The sequence below is a fragment of the Marmota marmota genome, unplaced genomic scaffold (genome assembly GCF_001458135.2).
Source record: "Marmota marmota marmota unplaced genomic scaffold, marMar, whole genome shotgun sequence".
Taxonomy (NCBI): domain Eukaryota; kingdom Metazoa; phylum Chordata; class Mammalia; order Rodentia; family Sciuridae; genus Marmota; species Marmota marmota.
The window spans coordinates 6,234,129-6,258,276 of record NW_026000076.1 but is presented as its reverse complement, the minus strand read 5'-3'; the positions used below and the strand labels follow the sequence as shown (position 1 = coordinate 6,258,276).

At 37.2% G+C, this 24,148-nt stretch overlaps 1 protein-coding gene across 1 annotated transcript in view; it reads left to right on the top strand.

Moving 5' to 3' along the window:
• Positions 1-686: 686 nt before the first annotated feature.
• Mtf2 (metal response element binding transcription factor 2) overlaps positions 687-24,148 on the top strand; it is a 59,894-nt gene continuing 36,432 nt past the window's right edge. The window contains exon 1 of the mRNA XM_048814508.1: positions 687-960. Within this exon, the coding sequence (XP_048670465.1) occupies positions 956-960 (5 nt within the window). The 5' untranslated portion in view covers positions 687-955. The remainder of the gene's footprint in view (positions 961-24,148) is intronic.

Below are 24,148 nucleotides of genomic sequence, written 5' to 3'. Positions count from 1 at the left end.
AAAGAGAATAGCATGCACTCGCACAGCTTGTCAGTTGGGACCCCTGTCGGCAGTAGGCTAAGTGTCTGTTCTAGTATGAAAGTTCTGTATTCTTTAAAATAAACCACTGTGCACGAGATTATTTTCAGATTTCATTACAATTAGGAAAGATTGAAAAGCAGGTAAATGGAGAAAAGCTTTTTCATTGTTAGGGGAAAAATCTGAAAATCTTCCACATAAGCTGCTCCTAATTAGAGTTTGGGACTGAAGAGCAATCTTTGAACACAATTTAATTTTGACCTCCCGGGTCTCCTCCCCGCTGAAGAGAATTCTAACACTGGGCTTTAAGAAGAACGTAAAAAAAAAAAAAATCCGAGTCTTAGCTAAGGTTTTCTCCACGGAAAGGAAATTTGCTCAGCATCATATATAGAGGACTGAGCTATTTCTACCGGACAGAATACGCATGCTAAATGTCGGACACAAGTCTTTCCTTTGAAGCAAACAGCGTAGCACAACCAACGATCTGGAGCCCAGCGTTCACTATTGTGTTAGCACCGGCGGCGGAAGGACTTAGCTACCGCAATGTTAAAGAGTCCTTCTTTGTTCAGCCCCGTCCGAAGACGCAGGGCGCGGTGTTCTTCCGCGCTCGCTGCGCAGTCCCCGCCCCTCCGCGGCCCTGGAGAGCTGCCATTCGGCCCCGGAGTAGCTCCGCGCTCCCAGAATGCACCGGCAGTCCGCGGGAAACCAAAATGGCGAAGGGCTGTAGCGAAGTGGGCTGTGTTTGAGGCCGGTATAGGAAGGCTCACTCTACCCACAACCCTCGTCCCCGAGGACCTCGTTTTGTGCGTGCGTATGTGCGGGGTTCCCGGTGGGGCGGGTACCCAGTAAGTGTTCGGAGTCGCAGGGGAAGCGCCCACGGGGACGTGATTGGTTATATTTTCCTGTATGAAGCGGTTGGCACCACTGAAGTGACCGAATGAGGTGAGACCTTGGCCTGGGAACCGACTCTTCCGGAGGAGGTGGGGGTGGGGGAAAGAGAAGGAAGAAAGGAAGCAAGTATAAAAGGGAAAGATGGAGGATCGAGGTGGGGGTGGGGGGCTTCTGTCTGTGGGTGCCTTTGCATTTATGTGTATGTTGAAAAGAATGGATGGGAAGGAATAGTCATTTAAATGTTGGACAAGCATAGGGACGAAAGGAAAGAGCAGGGCGTTGGGGGATTCTGTTGGAGGAACAAGATAAAACGTTGAGACGGGAAAGCTGCGTTTGGAAGGCAGGAAGGAACCTGGGGGCGGGAGTCTGTTGGAGGGGCAGGATGAACCTGGTGACGAGGGGGTGGGGAACTGTGAGGAGCCGTTAGCAAATTGGGACTGGAGGAGATGGGGGAACCAAGTGGAGGGGCTGCCTTGGACCTTAGGGGGCGCTAAGGGTGGTAGAATTGTGTAGAATTGGAGTGAGGGGGATCGAATGGATGGGTTGGATATAGTATGAGAATAAGGGGAACACTGAAGGGGAGTCCGGAAGCAAACCCTGAAAGCTGAAAGGGAAAATGAGATGGGGGGAGGTACCTTATATTTGGAGCACACAAGAAAACCTGAGACATTTCTAATGTTCAGTTAAATTTAATTCATATCCCTTCTTGGGATTTGTATTGAATTCAGTTTTACAACTGAGGTAATTACGGTTTAAAGGATTTTAACTAATTTGCCAAGATTTCTAAACAACGTAGTTGGGTAATGCCAGAACTCTTAACTGCATGTTTTACAATCTGGTGTCCTTGGTTGCTAGAGTTTTTCTTTGGAAGCAATTAGCAGAAACAGATGGATTTATCGGGGTGTTTTGACGAACATTGAGGGTTCATGAATAATGGGGAAAGGTTATAGAATACTACTGTGTTTAAAACATTTAACTTTGGTTAAGGATAGAAAGCATCTAATACTAATCCGAATATGAAAACACAGGTAGACCTGTGTCTTAACATACAGGAAAGCACCATGTGAGGTCAGTACAGAGCTAGAAATATGTAAATAGTGGCTGATTTAATTTGACTCCAGATGCTCTAGTGGTAGTAACTTTCTCCTTCAGATCTATTTCATGTGACCCTCCTGTATACTACTTTGCCTACAGGATGGTTTTGATTTCCATGCTTTTATTTTTTCTTGAGAATTTCCTTTTTTGAGGGGAGGGGGGCAGTGAATTACAAAGACAGTTGAATTTAAAAGTATTTATTGTGGATTAAAAAAGATGTACTTAAATTCTTATGTGACCTTTTCAGAGGTTCGACAATGATTTAAGTGGAACCATTTTGACTAAGGCTTTAGGTGTCCAGTAGTTTAGGTAAGAAAAGAGTTGATTTTAAATTACTTAACATAAAGCATTCTGTTTTGTATTGGGAATGTTATTTACACTCTCAAGTACTTGCAGTGATGGCTTGAGAGGAAATACAAGGTGAAGTTTTTTTGTTGTTTTGGGATTCCTAAATATAGAAATGTATTTGAATTCACGTTTTAAAATCTGCTCACCTTCAGTTTTTTCTGAAGTACTAAAAATATTCTAAGTATTTGAATTAAGAATGCACCTGTTTGGGCTGGGCTTGTAGGTCAGTGGTGGAGCATTTGCCTCACATATATAAGGCAATGGGTTTGATCCTCGGCACCACATAAAAATAAATAAAATAAAGGTATTGTGTCCATCTACAACTAAAAATATTAAAAAAAAAAAGAATGCACTTGTTTCCTGATAGCACATACCTATACTGTTAATGGGTATTAATGGAAAGTTAAACCTATCAAAGTTAAATGCACACACAGTTTTAGGATTAAATGAATAGAAATAGTTAAACCTTTTTTCTAGACAAAACAAATTTAATAGTTCTTTTAGTTATGCATGTTACCTCAAAGCTCTGTTCTGAGAAGAATTTTATTCTGTGTATTCTGCAAGGGGTCATTAACTGTTTTTATTTTTTAAATATTTTTAGTTGTAGGTGGACACAATACTTTTATTTCATTTATTTATTTATTTTTTCTTTTAATATGATGCTGGGGAATTGAACCCATGCCTCAAGTGTGCTAGGCAAGTGCTTTACCACTGAGCTACAACCCCCAGCCTTATTAATTCTTTGATGTCATGAATTATAGACCTTTTCATTAGGTTTTTGATAAAACAGTTTGATTTATTCATATTCTAGATACTCTTTTAGCCATTGGGGAAATTGGCCTCTTAGGCGTTGCCATGATCAAAATCTGTAGTTGCTGGTTTGTAAAGTAGAATTTAACTGCTATTTTAATCAGTCTGCACTTTCATGAACTGCGTTCCTTGGTTGATATTCATGCTTGTTTCCCCTGTTCTTAAAGTTTGTTTGTTATAGGGAAATAAGTACAACAACCCTAAATTGGACAAAATTGTGGATGTTTCTTATTAATTAGAGTAGTATTACATAATAATACTTTCTGCAATGATCATCAGTGTTCTGTTACTGCTATTCCAATAAGCCACTAGCCACATGTGAATATTGAACATTAAAATGTAACTAGTGAGACTGAGAACTGAATTATAATTTAATTTCATTAAAACTAAAATTTAAGTGGCTATATGTAACAGGGGCATATCAATTAGGGGTTGTTACATCAATATATTAGGAATTATTAATCTATGAAGCATGGAGACCACAGGAACCCAAGGATGAGGAACTGTCTTAGAATTGAGGAAATTTGCCAGGTGCTATGGCACATGCCTGCAATTCCAGTGACTTGGGAGGCTAAGACAGGAGGATTGCAAGTTCAAGGCCAGCCTCAGCAATTTAGAAAGGTCCTGAGCAACTTAGACCCTGTCTCAACATAAAAAATAAAAAAAAAAGAACTGGGGGATGTAGCTCAGTGGCAAAGGGTATTTGGGTTAAATGCCCAACACCCTCTCTCCCCTCCCCCCAGAAAAAACAAACAATTCAAATTTTCACTTTAACATGAAGAATTCTTCATTTTTGTCATACATCATGTCTTTGTCTTACCTATTTTCATATAACAATAATAAATGCTTCTCTAGTCTTCTAGTTTTTTAAGATTTAAGATTCTGTTTCCTAAGTCAAGAAACAACAAACAACAGAAAATGGAGATTAGGAATGTTTACTGTTAATTTTATACTAAAAAAAAAACAAAACTTAAGGAAAATATCAAACATGCATAGTGAACCAGGGGAATATAATGAACTTAATAAGCATTATTGGTTCTTGTTTTATCTGTACTTCTACCCATTCCACTCCATTGCTTTTATTATTATTATTATTTAAATTTTAATATTTATTTTTTTAGTTTTCGGCAGATACAACATCTTTGTTTTTGTATGTAGTGCTGAGGATTGAACCCTGGCCACACGCATGCCAGGCGAGTGCGCTACCGCCTGAACCACATCCTCAGCCCTTGTTTTTATTATTGTAAAAACATCTTAAGGTAGATTTACACATTCTGAAATGTACAAATCTTAACTTTTTATTTTTATTTTTTGGTACTGAGGACTACTGAGCTATATCCCCAGTCCTTTTTTTAAATTTTATTTTATTTTTATTTTAAGACAGGGTATTTCTGAATTGCTGAGGCTAGCCTCAAACTTAATTGTTTTTTTTTGGGTGGGGGGTGGTGGTATTGGGGATTGAACTCAGGGGCAGTTGACTACTGAGCCACATCCCCAGCCCTACTTTGTATTTTCCTTAGAGACTGTCTCACTGAGTTGTGTAGGGCCTCACTTTTGCTGAGACTGGCTTTGAACTCCCATTCTTCCTTCCTTAGCCTTCCAAGCCCCTGGGAATACAGGCATGTGCCCCCGTGCCTAGCTGGCCTCAAATTTATAATCCTTCTGCCTCAGCCTCCTGGATCACTGGGATTACAGTTGTGCACCACCTTGCCCAGCAACTGTATAGTTTTTTTTAATAACAGTTCTCTTGAGATATAATTCACTACCATGTTTATATATACATAATTCATATCTAATGGGCCTTTTTTATTTATATGAAGTGCTGAGAATCAAAACTTTCTCACATGTTAGTCTAGTGCTCTACCACAGAGCCACACTCCCATTCCTCACATCCACCTTTTTAAGGCATGCAATTCTGTGTGTGTGTTTTTTTTTTTTAGCATAGTCACAGAGTCTACAGTTATTACCATTGTCTAATTTCAAAATAACTGTCATTATGCCAAAAAAGAAAAAGAAAAACCCCCAATCTCTATTTAATAGCAGTCACTCTTCATTCCCTTCTCCCTCAGCCCTTGGAACCGTCAATCTGCTTTCTGTGCCTGTAGATTTGTCTATTCTGGACATTTCATGTAATGGAATCATACAATATGTGATCTTGTGTTTGACTCCGTTTATGTGACCTAATGTTTTCAAGATACATCCATGTTGTAACAAGTATCGATACTTTATTGTATGAAAATACATATTTTGTCTATTTGTCAGTTGATGGACATTTATATTGTTTTCATTTTTTTGACTTGTTAGTAATGCTGTAATAATCGAACAGGATTTGTGTGGAGGTGTATTTTCATTTCTCTTGGATACATATTTAGAAGTGGAATTACTGTTTAAACATTTTGAGAACTATCAGACTTTTCTAAAGACTGTTCCATGCTATAGTCTCACCAGTATGAGGTTTCTAATTTCTCAATGTCTTCACCAAGACAATTAAGTCTTTTTGATTATAATCATCCTACATAGTCTCACCAGTATGAGATTTCTAATTTCTCCATGTCTTCACCAAGACAATTAAGTCTTTTTGATTATAATCATCCTGGTGGGTGGGAAGTTGTATTTGCTGTTTCTATTTGCAATTCCCTGATAGCTGATGAGGTTGAGCATATTTCCACATACTCATTGGAAATAATAAATGCTTCTTTGGTCTTCTTTAGTTTTTTAAGATATAAGATTCTGTTTCCTAAGACAACCCACTAAAAACTGGGTTGTCTTAGGGCTGGGGTTGTGGCTCAGTGGTAGAGTGCTCGCCTAGCCCGTGCAATACCCTAGGTTCAATCCTCAGCACCACATAAAAATAAATCAGTAAATAAATTAACTAAAGGTATTGTGTTCAGCTACAACTAAAAATTAAATATTAAAAAAAACTGGGTTGTCTTTTTATTGTTGCAAAAATTCTTTGTATATTTTGGATACAAGTTCTTTCTCTAAAATATGATTTACAAACATTTCCCTCCATTTTGTATCTTTTCATTTTGTTGATTGTGTCCTTTGAAGCAGAAAAGTTCTTAATTTTGAAGTCAGTTTACTCACCCCCCACTTTTTTTTTTTTTTTTGCTTGTGCTTCTAATGTTGCCTCTTAGAAACCATTGTCTATCAAGGTCACACAGATTTACTCCCTATGCTTCCTTTAACTTCTATAGTTTTAGTGCTTACATTTAGGTCCATGATCCATTGTTTTAAAAAAATGCAGTTTTATTATTGAGGTTACCTTGCTCTTTGACTTAGTTTCCCATGATCCATTTGAGTTAATTTTTTGAATGATGTGAGGTAGGGACCCAACTTCAGTCTTTGGTTTGTAGTTCCAGTTTCTGAGGACAGTATTCTTTCTCCATTGTATTATTTTAACAGTCTTGTCAAAAATAAATTGACCAGACATGGAAGGGTTTGTTTTCTGAATTCTTTTTTTTGGGGGGGTGGTGGTGCTGGTGGTGGTACTGGGGATTGAACTCTGGGACAGTCGACCACTGAGCCACATCCCCAGCCCTAATTTGTATTTTATTTAGAGACAGGGTCTCACTGAGTTGCTTAGTGCCTCATTTTTGCTGAAGCTGGTTTTGAATTTTCGATCTCCCATGCTGCTAGGATTACAGGCATGTGCCACCATGCCTGACCTGAATTGTCAATTTTATTCCATTGATTTATATGTCTATACTATGATACTACCATCACATCTTGATTACTGTTGCCTTGTAATAGGTTTTGATATTAGAATGTGTGAGTCCTCAGGTTTTGTTCTTTTAGGATTGTTTGGCTATTTGGGGTTTCATACTTTTTTCAAGCTGGGATTTTAATGGGCATCATATTAAATCTGTAGATTGATTTGGGGGAGAATTGCCATTTTAGCATTGTTAACATCATGAACATGGGATATCTTTCTAGTCTAATTTTTTTCTGATTTTATGTCATTTTCATTGTACAAGTCTCTTTTCTGTTAAATTTAGTTCTAAGTGTTTTGTTCTTTTTTGGTACTGTTGTAAATGGATTTTTTTCTTAATTTCATTTTCGGAATCTTTATTGCTAATGTATAGAAATGTAATTGACTTCTGTTTATTGCTATTATATTTTGCAACCTTGCTGAATTAATTTATTCTGATCATTTGGGGTGGGGTTTGTAGATTCCAAATCACCGAGTTTTATTTTACAGCAGAATTTTTCTTCACAGTATCAATTTTTGTACCAAATGTATTGATGACACAGTATTTTAAAAAACTAAGAATCAAAATATATAACATTGCTGGTCTCTAACATGGGCTTATTCTTAGCAAGAACAAGTTGTGTTTGATTTTTACTTTGGGAAATAAGCTGAACGTGTTTCATTTACTATGTACTCCATCCTCTCCTAAAACTGTTTAGTGATTTAGTGCTGGGCGAGGGGAATAAAAGATGCCTCAGTATTTCCTCTAATATTTTTCCCAGTGCCTGCTGATAGTCATTTTCTGTGTGTGCACCAGTACTCTCATATGTTGGAAATGGGGAATATTTTGCCACTTGAACAGTTAGTGATTATAAAATATGTCAGTTATGCCAGGAGTGGTGGCGCTTGTCTATGATCTCTGATTCCAGAGGTAGAAGCAGGAGGATTGCAAATTTGAGGCCAGCCTCAGCAAGTTAATAAGAGCTTGTCTAAAAGGGTGGGTGGTGGTGGTGGCTGGAGATGTACTCAATGGTAAAGTACCTCTGGGTTCAATCCCTAGTATACCCCCCCCAAACAAAAAGTAGCATTAGTTTTAAGATTATTTTACCTTTTTTTTTTTTTTTTTTGCATTAAAATGTGAAAATGAGGTCTTCTTAGATGACTTCTCTAGGTGTTAGGATCTGTTGTTGCAGTTCTTTAGACTGAGAAGTTAGTGACTAAAATAGATTTTTCTAATTGTAAATTGAAAGTGGATAAAAGGCTGGGACTACAACTCAGTATTACAGTTCTTACCTAAGGGTTCCGTCCTCAGCACGAGGGGAGGGGCACTAAATAAGCTATGAAGTTAGTGACAGGAAGATCAGTAGGGAGTTATTAGTAATTGTGGAGGAGCTAATAGCCCAAAGTAAGGCAGTGGTTTTGGTGATATTGGGGGGTTTTAAAGAAAGAAACAGCAGGGTTTGGTGAATATTTGCTGGGTTAGGGAAGATGGAGGAATCAAGGACCACATATTTCTAGTTTGAGAAATGGTCAGCTAGGAATGGCAGTAAGTCAGGAACTACTGAAGGAAGGGAAGAAGTTTGAAGAATTTGATGTTAGTTAAGTTAAAGGTGCTAGAAGAATCCAGATAGAGAGTAAGCAATTAGAAAAAGGATCTGAAGGTTTTTCAGGATAGAATGGGACTGAAGATATGAGATTTAGAAATTGTCAACAGAAAAATTAGGTGAGGCTTTAGGAGTAGATGTCTACTCAGGACAAGCTAAATGTGTAGAACAGGAGGAGGGAATTCCAGACAGCTTGAATATTTAAGGATTAAGCAGACAAGGAAGAATCTACAGGAAACAGAAATGGCCAGAGAAGTTGGAGAAAAGGCACATACTGCACATGGCAGGTATCATTGCAGGAACCAAGAGAAGACAATTTCAGGAAATAGATCATAATCATCAGTTATTATCAAAGATTGGGTACAGTGAGAACTGAAAGACTTGTCTGGTATTTGGAGGTCTTTGATGCAGTTGTTTACAGTGATCAGGACAGAAGTCAGCTTGTTACAGATTGAGTAAGTGGAAAGTGCTTTTCTAAGTTTATTGGTGAGAAGAAGGAGAAAAATGGAGAAGTGGTTTATAAGAATTTTTGTTGTTTTTGTTTTATTTTGATTATGGCAGGTTTACATCAAGGAGAATTGGAGGGGATTTAAAAATAAAGGAAGGGAAGTTGTTGATGAAGTAAGATTCTTGATATAAGATCTTTTTAGTACTTGAGAAAAGAGGCATGTCTTTAGAGAAGTGGATGGGTTTAAGGAAAAGGGGATGAGGAGAAAGTTGAGGAATTTCTCTTTCTCTTTTCCTTTTAGCTTCTCTTTTCTCTGAGCTATTATCCTACCTTTTGAGCAAAGAGATTAGTATCCCAACAGATCTTTAACCAGGTTATTCTTTCAGAATGTGTATACATAACGGAAGTGATCATCATATTTAAGAAAATTTCTTTTTTTTTTTTTGGTACATTATTGAAGATATGTTTGTTGTAGACCAAAAGAATGGATAAGAACAATGTAAAGAAGGAAAAGTTTATTTGGGGCTCACAGTTAGGTCTCAGTCTGTAGATGACTGACTCCTTTGCTCTGGGCTGGAGGTGAGGTAGAACATCATGGCCAAAGGGCATGGCAGAGGAAATCAGCTCAGAACATGGCACCTGGAAGCACAGAGAGTGCTTTGCTTACCAGCTACAAAATATAAACCCTAAAGGCATGCCTCCAGTGATTCATGTCCTCCAGCCACACCTTGCTTGCCTACAGTTACCATCCAGTTAATCCATATCTGATTAGTCCACTTATTAGTCTAAAGCTGTCATAATAATTTCACCTGTGAACCTTTTTGCATTGTCTCATAAGCTTTTGGGGGGACACTTCATATCTAAACCACAACACTAGTTATAGCACCTAAATTTCATTTGTTTTGGTTCTGGAGATTGAACCCTGAGCCTTGCATATGCTTAGCACATGCTCTACCACTGGTCTATGGTAATACCTAAAACTTTTTGAAAAATAGGTTATGGGTTTTCTCCTAATTTCAAGTTCTCTGAGTTGAGGAGACTAGGTTTTAACCATTTTGAGTTTTTAGCTCATTGAGAAGCATCTAGCACATGTACCACTTTCCTCTTCATAGTAGAGTTGGAATTGTTTGTTTATTTAGAATTACAGTTTTACAATAGGAATATATTTTAAACATATTGAAACAGTAACCAATTTTCATTGAGAAGAGCATTACTTTCTTCTGTCTTCAGATTAGTTTAAGATTCCTATGGGCACTTGAACCCCTCTATTGACTCTCAGTCTGAATGTTTTTTTCCCCCCATGTTTTTCAGTCTGAAGATTTTTTGGTAGTAGTTTATGAATTCCCCATCATTAGATAGATAGAAGGATAGTTTTTGCTGCCCTGGTTAAATAAAAGCACTTACCCAGTACAAAAAAAAAAAAAAAAAAGTTTATAATTTCAAATCATTCACATAATATAAATCACATAAATTATTCACATCATATAAATCATTCACATAATATATATTTTTTTAGTTGTACATGGACACAATTCTTTTGTTTTATTTATTTATTTTTATGTGGTGCTTAGGATCGAACCCAGGGCCTAACATGTGCTAGTCCAGCGCTCTACCACTGAGCCACAACCCCAGGCCCATGACATTACTTCTTAATCTTGAGTAAACAACAAACAACTATTGGCTATCCATCTTAAAGAAAGTACTGTACTTTGGTGTATATTATGAAGAGTTTCTTTATTCGACAGATATATGTTGACAACTTCCTATGTGGAATATAGTCTTAGGTGTTAGAAATATGTTTGTTGAACAACAGATATTTTCACTGCCTTGTGAAGTATGCAGAAAAAAGGGGGGGTAATTAATTGGTAAATATAAATGAAAGGTATACTGGTGATTATTATATTCTTTTTTTAATAATTAAAAAAATTTTTAGTTGTACATGGACACAGTACCTTTATTTCATTTATTTTTCTATGGTGCTGAGGATCAAACCCAGTGCCTCACACATGCTAGGCAAGGGCTCTACCACTGAGCTACAATCCAGCCCTATATTCTTTATTTGTATTTGTCAGTTTTTAAAATTAATTTAATTTTAAAAGTTAAATGAAGGTTATAAACATTTTAAAAAATTGTTCTCTGACAATATTGGAGAGTGTACCTATTTTTATAGCAATTATTTGGGAGAATCAGTTTTGCAAAAAATGGAGGAGAGGGGAAAGTAATTTTGGTAGGAGGTATAATATGTATAAATGCCTTGTGGGAAAGATCTCCCCCCCCCACCCCCATAGAAACAGGATCTCAATATGTTGCACAGACAGGCTTTGAACTCCTGGGCTCAAGTAATCCTCTTGCTTCTTTATCTTGAGTAGCTGAGACTATAGGTACATACTACTTACTATGCCTGGCCAGATCTTGGTTTTTGAAGACTTGATAGGAGTCCAGTATGGCTGGATCTAGAGATGAAAAGACATTTTTTGGGGAGGAGAAAAGTAAATGTGCAATATTTGATTTGTAGCATTTTCAGTCTAATATCAATGTACCAGTTGTGTTGATGTTTGAAGAAATATTTATAAAATCCTTGTGTATTTGCATATATGATACTCTTAAATGCATATCTTTGGAAAAAAAATATATTAGAGGCCAGGTACTGTGGTGCAGTCCTGTAATTCCAGCAACTCAGAAGGCTGAGAGAGGAGGGTAGCAAGTTTGAGGCCAGCCTCAGCAATTTAGTGAGACCCTTAGCTACCTAGCGATAGTCTGTCTCAAAACAAAACAAAAAGGGGCTGGGAATATATAGCTCAGTGGTAAATCACCCCTGGGATCAATCCTCATTACCTCCACCCCCGACCCTGGACCCTGACCCAAATGCTAGAGACAGTTGTCCTTCAGCATTTTATTATGTCAAAATCAAGGGCAATCAGCTGTTACTCCAGGAAACCTGACAGCCAAGTTGAACCATCTCTAGAAGTACATGATTTTATCACTAGTGGATGACTTCAGTTAGACCTATAAAAGCCCTGTGACTAAATATACTGTGTGCAGGAGACTTGATAGTGATCACAAATGACCTGGTTTCAGGCTGGGGATATGGCTCAAGCGGTAGCGCGGTCGCCTGGCATGCATGCGGCCCGGGTTCGATCCTCAGCACCACATACAAACAAAGATGTTGTGTCCGCCGAAAACTAAAAAATAAATATTAAAACAACAACAACAACAACAACAACAGATGACCTGGTTTCCTACTTGTTAATTCTGAATATGTTCTTGCCCTCCCCTCTGTATTTTGTGACCTTAGTTCCTAACTGGAATCCAGTTCATACTTTTTTTTTTATTTTATTTTTTAACACTTATTTAATAAGACAGTGGCTTGACGCAAGTGCATCTCAGTTCTATTATTTTTTCTTCATTGATTTTAGGGCTGTAGTCTGTAGGATTATAGTGAAAATTCTGTACTTTCCATTCATTTTAATCTTGCCTGAATTATTAATGGAGTCTTATTTGTGTAAGTGTAAACAACTTTACAGTTCTAGACTTTTTAATGTATGTGCACAATTTCATTCATCTATTGTTTTTATGTATATTAATTGGCCTCAAAAATTTTGGTGTTTTAAGTCTGTAGTTAACCTTTTTCTGTTAGCCATTGTATTGTAGGTAGTCATCTCAAAACTAATATATCATCAAAGATCTGCAAACTAACGTTAGTGTTAGCCAGAGTTCAGATGTCATTGTAGAGCCACTGTTTTCCATTTGCACAAATAGTTTTAGATGGTTGTAGATAATGTGATGAAAATTTAACCAGTTTTCTTATTTTTTAAAAAAATCTGATTTATTTTTGAAATCTCTTTGCTATTCTGGAAACACCTGATATGTTATATTGACAGTGTTATTTATGATTTTTTGAAAGTTAAAATTTATATTTTTATACTTTTAAAAATCTTTTGTGATCATAAGTTTTATTAGATTGCAAAAACCTGAACATACAAACATGTCTATAAAACTGGTATTTTTATCCTTAATTCTAAGATGGTTAAAAATATTTTCTGTAATTTCATGAAGAGTACAAAAGCTACACTCATTGAAAGTGTAAACAACTCTGTCATTGCCTTTACTGTTAGGTGGTTAAGCTATTTTTAATTCTAGAGGGCTAATTCTAGAGGTGTAAGAGTGGAGAAGTTTCAGTCAAGTGAGGTGAAATTAAGAACAATGTTAAGAGTTTTTTGCTTTAAAAATTTTGTAATTGACAATAAATGTGTGGCTAAATACAGGCCTTAATTAATTTACTTAAGCGACATTTTAAATACCCATCTTATAACATTGTAAAGTTTTAGAGATCAGTGATAAGCAAGGTGTTGTAATTTAAGGTACAAATTCCATTTGTTTACTTGAAGCTGGAAAATTGTTTGATTCTGCTTTTAGTATGTATTTTACACAGAAGATTCACTTAATCATCAGTGTGTGAAAGTAAGAAGGTTTGCGAGAATATTTGAAAACACTTGGTTAGGTTATTTTTCTTGTTTCAACAAATTCTCCATTTTTGTAACCAATATGAATACTTTAGTGTTTTTTCTCCCACACTTCCAATCTTCTATGAGCTCCTTGAGGAGCTAAGATTTTAGAATAAGCTAAACTCAGCAAATCATAGTTTTTCAAAGATTCCTATACTTGACTTTTATGAACCATTTGATCTCTTTGACAGGGTTGGAATAGTGCACTGCAGGGTTGTTAGCTTTTTATTTTGGAAAGTTCTATTTATTTATTTATTTTTTAAAAGTTACAGGTGGATACAGTGTCTTTAATTTACTTTATGTGGTGCTGAGGATCGAACCCAGTGCTTCATGCATGCTAGGTGAGCGCTGTACAGCTGAGCCACAACCCCAGCACTATTTTGGAAAGTTTTTAAGAATGTTTTTAAAAATTGCCACTGATCACCATCTTTTCATAAGACACTTTAGCTTACATTTAACAATGTAAGCTCTCAAGGTGGGTGTGGTTTTACATGCCTGTAATCCCAGAGACTCTGGAGGCTGAGACAGGAGGATTGCAAGTTTAAGGTCCTGTCTCAAAATATAAAACAAAAAGGGCTGGGGATGTGGCTCAGTGCTTAATTGCCCTTGGTTTCAATCCCTGGAACCAAAATCAATAAATAAACATAAAGAAGAGGAATATGCTCTCAATACAAAATGGTCTTTTAAGGTAGTTGACTTTAACATAAATACTTAATTTGTTGTCCTCCTTTTTCATTGTGAAGACTGGTTCTAGTTTATGGATTTTAATTGAGAACCAGTGCCTAAAACAATAGTTTCTTGAGCTGTTTCAGGAGAAGGGAATTGAGAGTTCCTGTGGTTTAACATTAAGGAAATATTATGAAGTATGTTGTCACATAGGCTTCAAGGAAGTCCTGTGAAAAAGTCTTTCCATTTACTTAATTATTGGAACCATTTTTTTACATATCAACTATTAACATTCTATAGAACTCTGGTATTCCAGAGACTGCCCTTTGTGAAACACTGCTGTGGATATTGATATAACCAAGGGTTTGTCTCACTGGTTTTATCGTTTTTTATTTTTTAAGTTTTTAATATTTATCAAAGTTTCGCTTGGTAAGAGTTTAAAATGTCAGGGAGTTATAAAATTAGAATGCTTGCCTAGCATGTGAGAGGCACTGGGTTCGATCCCCAGCACCACATAAAAATAAATAAAATAAAGGTATTGTGTCCATCTACAATTTAAAAAAATATTTTTAAAAAAAAGGCTTTTAGTGAAAAGATGAAGTTTCTTGTCTGTAATTCCACCCTTTTTGACTCCTTAGAGGCAACTACATTTATTTACTAATTTATTTAGAATCAGGGAATTGAGCCTGGGGCACTTTACCACTGAGGTACTTTACCACAGAGGCACTAATACATTTTTAATATTTTAAATTTTGAGACAAGGTCTCCTTAAATTGCTGAGGTCTTGATAAGATGCTGAGGCTGGCCTCAAACTTGTGATTCTCCTGCCTTGGCCCTCCAAGTTGTTGGCATTACAGATGTGTGCCACTGTACCCAGCCAGACAACTATTTCTAAGCCTTAGCTATTTCTTTATATTTCTAAGTAAAATAGCACTACATCATCTTCTATCTTGCAACCCTAGTACTGGGGATTGAACCCAGAGGTACTGTACCACTGAGTTACATCCCAGCCCTTTTAATTTTTTTTTTTTTTTAATTTTTATGTGGTGCTGAGGATCAAACCCAGTGCATTGCACTGGTGAGCACTCCACCACTGAGCCACAACCACAGCTCCTCATTTTTTTAAATTTTGAGACAGTAGGTCTAGTTGCCTAGGCTGATCTCAAACTTGCAGTCCAATTTGTATCACTGCAACTTGATTCATCAACTTTGAAGTCTTTATGTTCTTATACTGTTAGATGAGGAATTTCTTTCATCCCCTCCCCCTATTATTTCAGTATGGTTTTATAAAAAATTTCAAGCTGTTTTCATTTGTTTATATAAAAATTATTTACATATGAACCATGTAGAATAGAAATAGTTGTGAGAGTTAGATGAGTTAGTATATGCAAAGAATTTAGAAAAGTGCCAAACATTTGTTAGCTTTTAGCTGTTTCAGGAATTATATTTCTTTCTTAACATAATTGGGTTTAAAAATTATTTCATTAAAACCGAAATTTGCTCCGGGCTCTGTGGTGCACTCCTGTAATCCCAGCAGCTCAGGAGTTGGAGACAGGAGGATCTTGAGTTCAAAGCCAGCCTCAGCAATTTAGTGAGGCGCTAAGCAAACTCAGTGAGACCCTGTCTCTAATAAAATATGAAATAAGGCTAGAGATGTGGCTCAGTGGTAGAGTGACCCTGAGTTCAATCTCTGGTACTACCCCCCCCCCCAAAAAAAAAAAAAAAAAACAAATTTGCCTAGTTTATTTTAACATAGAAATCTTCACACATCTTTTCTCACCGTGTGCTTTTCCACAATGTCATTTGTCATACACACACTCTTTTTTTCCATTTATTTTTTCTCAGAAATACCCTCATGGAGTTCTGCTCTCATTTGGATTTGTGGCTATGTAGACTTACATGGTTGTTCTTTTTACCTCTCTACTGTGTTCAATCTCTTGAATTCAATGTCTGCCTTTTATTTCCTTTACTCACTTTCTTCTATCAGGCTTATAGAAAGGTGATGAATCTGAAAATGTTTTGATTTTATTCTCACTCTTCATTGATAATTCAGTTGATTATAAAGTTGGTTTTCACTTAGTAAGTATGTATTTATGGTGCTGGGGATAGAAGGATGGAACCCATGGGTGCTTTAGCATTGAACTACATCTCCAACCCTTTTATTTTTATTTATTTTTTAATTAATTAATTTATTTTTTGTAGTTGTAGATGGACAAAATGCCTTTATTTTATTTGTATGGTGCTAAGGATTGAACCCAGTGCCTCACACATGCTAGGCAAGTACTCTGCCACTGAGCTACAGCCCCAGCCCCTAGCCCTTTTATTTTATTTTGAGATGGTCTCACTGGGTTGTTTAGGCTGGCCTTGAACTTGAAATCCTTCCTCAGCCTCCAGAGTTGCAGGATTACAGGTGTGCCCCACCAGACCTTGCTTAGAATTAATTTTTCAATCAGATTTTTAAGTGAATAGTTTTTCAGGCTTTTAGCTTCTAATGTTGCTATGATAGTAGTATCATTCTAAGTCCTTTGTGAGTTGATACCTTTTTTTCTAAACATAGTTTTGTAGTTTTTTTTTGGGGGGGGGGCGGGAACTGAGAATTGAGCCTAGGGACACTTGACCACTGAGCCAAATCCCCAGACAGTTTTTATATTTATTTAGAGACAGTGTCTCTCTGAGTTGCTAAGGGCCTCGGCCTCCCAAATTGCTGGGATTATAGGTACACACCACCTTGCGCTGCTGAACATAGTAGCTTCATTCTTGATTTTCTTGTCATGGATGGCCTTCTCAATCTGGTGACTCCTTTTCTTTAGTTCTGAAATGTTCTTTAATTTTTTTCTTTGATAATTTTCTCCCCACCATCTGTTTTCACGTTAGATTTTTAGATTATCCTTTGATTTTCTTATTCTTTTTCCTTTTATTATCTTTTTGTTTTTCATCTATTAAATTTTTATTTTGGTTATAATTTTGTATCTTAGAGCTCCTTATTTTTCTTATTTCATGGATACAGTGTTTCTCAGATCTCTAAGGATGTTAACTTTATAAAAAACCAACAACCTTTTTAATGTCAGCACAAGTTGACTGCATAGGATAAGTTTATAGGTCAATAAATTTTTAGGTTCCTGTTACAAAGGGAACACTTTTGTAACATGCTGGGGTCAAGAAATAGAACATTTCTAGCTAAACCAGAAGCCCAAATTCTGGCCCTTCCATCACTCAAAGGTAATCATAATCCTATTTTATGTCATTACTATTTTTTTAAGTCTAATTGTGCAAGTGTGCTTAAGGGTTTTATTTTAATTTGCTAATTTTAAAATGTTTTTAAATTTTTTCAATTATAGGTTCTGCCTACATCTTGCCCTCTCTCTCTGTGCAGTTTATTTGTGGGAGAAACCGGGATTATTTTAAAAGTGTATGTCTCAACTTTCAGACTTTTAAAAAAGTTACCTTCTTATTGATGTTTAATCTTATAGCATTGTAGCCAAAGAACATATACTGTAAGATTTTATAATTTGAAATTGTTCACACTTCCTTTATTGCCGGGTTTCATTCGTGACTAAAACACTCAGGGGTCACTCCAGGTAAACTGGGTTAACTGGGCTGTGCAAAATAACCACACAAGAGACACAAATACCTTTTTCTTTGGGGTTGCTGTGATGTCTCCTGACCTTAAGGGTCTGCAGGAAGAGAGAGAGAGAGAGTATGAGCTGCCCCCTTTTATTAAGGAGAAGCTATTCAAATGAGGCAAGGGGTCAGGTTTCAGAGGGCTGAGTCTAGTTTCATGATGTCTGCTGTCACCCAAGGGCACAGTAAGATAGGGGGACACACACAAGGCACTTCCATGGAACATTGTATCCTAAACAGGGCAAGGAGTAATATTAAAAAGGAACAGGTGAGCGTAGCTCCACCCATGGGGCTGTAGCAAGACACATCCATGCACAAGATACTGTCCCTCAAACCCAAGAAGGGTGGGGAAAGCTCTGCCACATTTCTGTGACTGAGCACCTCAGCACCCAGCGGGAGTGGGACTCAGTCACGTGCAAGGTTGGTCTCCCACACTTATTATATGGTCAGGTTTTAATGAGTATTTTTCCTAGTGGACATCCTTTTTTGGATGAAGTCTTGATGATTTAATTTTGGGGAGGTACCACAGAGATTAAACTCAGGGGCACTCAACTACTGAGCCACATCCCCAGCCCTATTTTATATTTTATTTAGAGACAGGGTCTCACTGAGTTGCTTAGCTTCTTGCCATTGCTGAGGTTGGCTGTGAACTTGTGATCCTCCTGCCTCAGCCTCCCGAGCCACTGAGATTACAGGCTGGGCTACCTTGCCTGGCTTGATGATTTAATTTCATTACTGCCTTCCTCCTGATTTCCCCTATCCCAGTCTCAGTCCTCAAGTTAAAAACCTAGGAGTTATTCTGAATTTCTTATTTGCTTATTAGTTAATTATTGGTAACTGTTCATTCCACTCTAAAGTTATTTCTTGTATATAGAGAGTGGTACCATGATTATTTTTTAAAACTTGGTAAATGTGAAGTATATAAAGTAAGTCATTCAATGACATATTATGTGGAGATTTTTTTTTTATTCCTACTTCTTTATGACCCTAATTCAGGTTTTCCCTTTCTTATTTATAGATTATTGCAGATTAGGGTCCCCATGTTGTCTCTTTTATTTGCCTGTTCTTTCATCCAATATTGAGAAACTGTTATGAGCTAGGCACAGGGAATATATAAAGATAAATAAAACAGAAAGGCAAGATTTCTCTCTTTATTTATCTTTTCTACAGGGGATTGAACCCAGTTATTACTGCTGAACTATACTTCCAGTCTTTTTTCAAAAACAAATAATTTATTTATTTATCTATCTATTTGTTTATTTATATGCGGTGCTGAGGATGGAACCCAGGGCCTCACACATGCCAGGCAAGTGATGTACCACTGAGCCACAAGCCCACCCAGCCCCCAGTCTTTTTAAAATTATTTTTTATTTTGCAAAGGTCTTGCTATGGCTTTTGAACCTGTATCCTCCTGTTTCAGCTTTCCAAATAGCTGGGAGTACAGGTATATACCACTGTGCTCAGTTGCAAGGTGGGCTTTTATACATTGGGCTTTTTTTCTCATTTGTCCAATGTTAGCTTCGCCTGTTTCTCACTGTTAAAATTTAAGGTGTAATTATACTGAAGTTTTTGTTCTTACAAAATTGTCTGTTATTGACTTTGTGCCTTTGCATATATTGTTTGGTTTATGAAGTCCTCTCTGAAATTCATCTTTGAATTACTTAACTATTACATTACCATTACTTAATGCCGCAGTCTGTCTGGGCACAAAATAACCGAGCCACCACAAAACCTTGTAGATTCAAACAGCAACTCTTTATTCCTGAACTCTCACCGACACTCAACCCACACTTCCCGTGAACACCCTGCCTCTACTGGCTCCGCGCACCTTCTCCCAGAACCCCGCGAGAACTTAACAGGAACTCCAAAGGAGTGGGCACCTGAGGCAGCAGGATACATACGCTCTAATCCCAGCAGGATCTGCCCTAATCCTGAAGCCGCCCTATTCCCAGCAGCATCCACCCTAAACCGGGAGCCACCCTAATCCCTGGGCAGGGTCACCTTTCAACTCAAAATGCCATGCGTCATTCCTACTTGGCTATGGCTCTCAGCATCTCCCCCCTTCTGTTTAATTAAACAACAAGCAATGTGGCTTAGGGACCGTGCCTGTTAGGTTGTCCCGTACAACATATGGTGATGAGCTGACCTCTAGGCGTCAGCCTCCCGTCTTAGGTTGGTACCACTGCAATTGGATCATACCTGTCACTGACTACTGGTCCAGCATACAGCCATACTTGTGGATAGGCCTATGCACCAGTGTGTGGGGGTGGTGAGGTTCTTTGCCTCACCTCTGTTGGCCCCAAATTTGGCCTTGGTGCCAGTGGGGGGTGAGGTTCTTTGCCTCACCCCTGTTGGCCCCCAAATTTTAGACCATCACTAGCAGAAGGGAGGAGGATACATAAATGCCATGACACCAAGCCAATTGACGGCTCCTTTGGAAAAATTGTATCACTGGTGACACCATCAGCAAAGATATGCCAGCACTACCACAATTCGCTGCAGCAACAGATAGTTCACAATGCATACAAGTGACACATAGTCCAGGCAAGTTCTGCAAGCAGTTCAAAGCGGAGGAATCTATCAATATGTCCATTTCCTCCCAAAGTAAATCAACTCTTCGATTGAGCATTACTTGTTGAGTTATTATTCGTTGATGCATCAGTTTATACAGTTTACTGTGATAGCTATCATAGAAGCTGTAGTTTGGTTTTATCTTTGTCTTCACCGGCACTGGGATGAAGATAGGAATTCTGGCAATGATGCTAAAAAAAAAAAAAAAAATGTAACATTCCAACAGGTACTAAGAAAACAATTTTCTGAACAATTGACATTATGCTGAACAGAATTATTAAATATAATGAAAAGGAAAGGTGAAAGTAAACAAACAGATCTGTTAACCTCCTTATTTGTACACATATTAAAACAATTCTCAACAGCTGTTTACCCAATTTAAATTAAACCATTAACATCACGTGAATAATAAAAATTCGGATCCATTTTTTCATGAGCGCTCCTCATATATGATATATGGACATACGCATATACAGACATACAACACAAAACACAAGTGTGCACACAAACATACAACACATAAGGCCTTGTAGCTTTACACAGGTGAAATCTCCATTGCAATGTTTAAAAACTCCACAGTCAAAAAATAAAACTGATCAGAAAAACATTAACCTCGGTTTGTATGAGCTCAAAAAATAAAATAGAACTTTATGATGTGGGAAAAGGCAATAATACAATAGATATTGAAAAAAGCATCCTGGTTAATCACTGTCACAGATGTAAGAATAGCCAAGCTGGAGCTCTGTATATCAGCTGTTATGGATTTGAGTCAAATCATCTTCGTTTTGGTCTGTAGAAATCACTTTGGTTAGTCTCTCTGGAATCCAAATTGGCTGGTGTTCTCCCAGTGGAAACACACAAACAGAACCCCGACTCCAGACAATCACTGGGTCAGGACCTTTCCATTGTCCTGTTAGAATATAAGTACATTTTAATAGTTTAATGAGCTCTTTCAACTATGCCTTGTCCCTATGGATTGTATGGGATTCCTGTTAAATAAAACATTAACTGATTTTTCTTCAGGGATGATGTTCCAAAATATCCTAAATGCATCCTTTGGAAATTTAAAGATCCTTTTAAATTTAAGTCTTCCAAAAGCATTTTGCCTTAGTTTTTAGAATTACTTTAGTCCTTTTAATTTTTTGATGTGGTTTTAAACCAATTTTCTTTTAGTTTAACGTTTTCTAAATTGGCTCTTGTCTATAAATTTTAACACCCTCATCTGAGACTTCTAATTTCTGCACCACCAGAAATTAAAGTTGATGGGCTTTTTGAAAAAATTACTAATAATCTCCTTGTTCTTCTATTTTATCCAGTATTTGACTTTAAACTTCTCTCTTCTACCTTTTTCTGTCTTGAATGTCTGTATCTAATAGTTGTCTTAGCTTTTTGTATTTTTTATCTGAAATACCTTTATTTGACATTTTTAACCATTTTTTATCTTGTTTCTATCTTCTAGTTTTCTTCTAAGGTTTGTATATTTATCCTTAGTTGCTTTTTTTTCCTCCTAATTTTCTTTTTCTTCCTATTTTGTGGGTTTAAAATTCTTGTCTTCCTACATCTTTTTTATCTTCCTACATCTTTTCTTTTTTCTTTTTTTTTAAAGAGAGAGTGAGAGAGAGAGAGAGAATTTTTTTTTAATATTTATTTTTTAGTTATCGGCGGACACATCATCTCTGTTTTGTATATGGTGCTGAGGATCGAACCCGGGCCGCACGTGTGCCAGGCGAGCGCGCTACCACTTGAGCCACATCCCCAGCCCCTTCCTACATCTTTTCCATCTTTTTTTTAACCTTTCTGTACTTTTGTCTTTGAAGTTTTTCTCTTTAAATTTTTAATCTTCTTTATCCAAATTGCTTTTATCCTATTATCTTTCCATTTTTATGGGGTTTTTTTAAGTAATGTTTTTAAGATTATCTAGGCTTCGAATGACACAATCTTTCCTCTGCCACAAAGGCATCTTAACCACCTTTAATTTAACCTTTTAAAGCCTTTTGCAACTTACTTAGACATTGTACAACTTTTTACTTTATCATACAAAGATTGTCTCATCTAAAAACATTTCTTTTTTCCTTTAACCTTCCATATTAAGATATATTTCTACATCTTGAATCTTTTTATATCTCTTTTCTAGCCGTTAACCGTTTTTATAAATTCACATTCTGAAACAACCTTTATAAAATTTCTGAATTTAGACAAATTACTCCACTTTAATAAGATGAAATACTTTCATGTTTTTTATGGTACTATAATATTATAATTGAAACCCAACTGAAAATTCTTCTACTCTTTGTATATAAGTTACACCTGATAGAATCTTAACACTTAGTAACCTTGTTTCAGCAAAGACACAGCCACAAAGCAATATTAAACTTTTTTTCATTTACCAATTTATGAAAACACACATAATGTTTAAATATATTACCTTATGTAACTTAATAAAGAGTACTTGATTTTATATTTAGTCGTTGATATTTTAACACTTTAGCTTTGTAAATTAATCAGATGTCTGTAAAAACCAAGATCTTAGACAAGTGTAGTAAACAGAACTAGCCATCTCTTTCTTGTTGAAGAACAATTCTTCTACAGGATACCATGATGGTCCCATTGTGATATATTCAACAACTTCTCTTTAAAAAGCCCTGGGCTACATTTTTGTATTGTATCAACATATGCCCTAACTGTTCTTGGTCTTACTAGGGTGCCTCCTTCCTCTAACAATTTCTCTTCCTCGGAGGCAAACAACTTCAAACCTTGAGTCAACCGTTTTCCCCAGTTTGCCTGAGAAAGTTCTAGGGACAGGCAACTTGAAATAAAAACAAAATAAATCAAAACAAGAACACATTGTTTTTTTGAAATGGTCACCCATTCTTTCGCTCTCCTTCAGGGCCGAGCAATTTCACTTAACCTCCAAGCTTCAGGCGTTCCCCGTACGGGCCTCCAAAAGCTGCAGTCTGTCTGGGCACAAAATACCCGAGCCACCACAAAACCTTGTAGATTCAAACAGCAACTCTTTATTCCCGAACTCTCACCGACACTCAACCCACACTTCCCGTGAACACCCTGCCTGTGAACACCCTGCCTCTACTCGGCTCTGCGCACCACTTCTCCCAGAACCCCAGGAGAACTCAACAGGGAACTCCAAAGGAGTGGGCGCCTGAGGCAGCAGGATACGCCCTAATCCCAGCAGGATCCACCCTAATCCTGGAGCCGCCCTATTCCCAGCCGGATCCTCCCTAAACCGGGAGCCACCCTAATCCCTGAGCAGGATCACCTTTCAACCCAAAATGCCATGTGTCATTCCTACTTGGCTATGGCTCTCAGCAACTTAACCCTCTTAAAAAAAAAAGTGAGTTTCAATGAAGTCTTATTTAACACTGCCTGTTGCTTCTGGATGGATTAGATAGTATTTCTTTTTGTATATATTCGTGTTAGGAATTATATTGCACATAGTTTTTTTTTTTTTTGGTGTGGATCTATTTCTTTCCTTTGTCTTTATTTCCGTGTGTATGAACTGCATCTTTCCCATTGTTTTTTCCTCCTAATATCCAGCTTACTATACCTGATTTATAAGAGGCACTCAACAAATATTTGTTGAATTACCACAGCTGTAAATTTAGAAACCATGTTTTTCTTTTTTTTTGTTTTTTGGCGGGGTGGGGGTAGGGGGGTACTGGAGATTGAACTCAGGGGCACTCGCCACTGAGACACATCCCCAGCCCTATTTTGTATTTTATTTGGAGACAGGGTCTCACTGAGTTGTTAGTGTCTTGTTTTGGCTGAGACTGGCTTTGAATTCAGATACTTCTGCTTCAGCCTCCTGAGCTGGTGAAATTATAGGCATGGCGCCACCGTGCCTGGCTAGAAATTATGTTTTTCT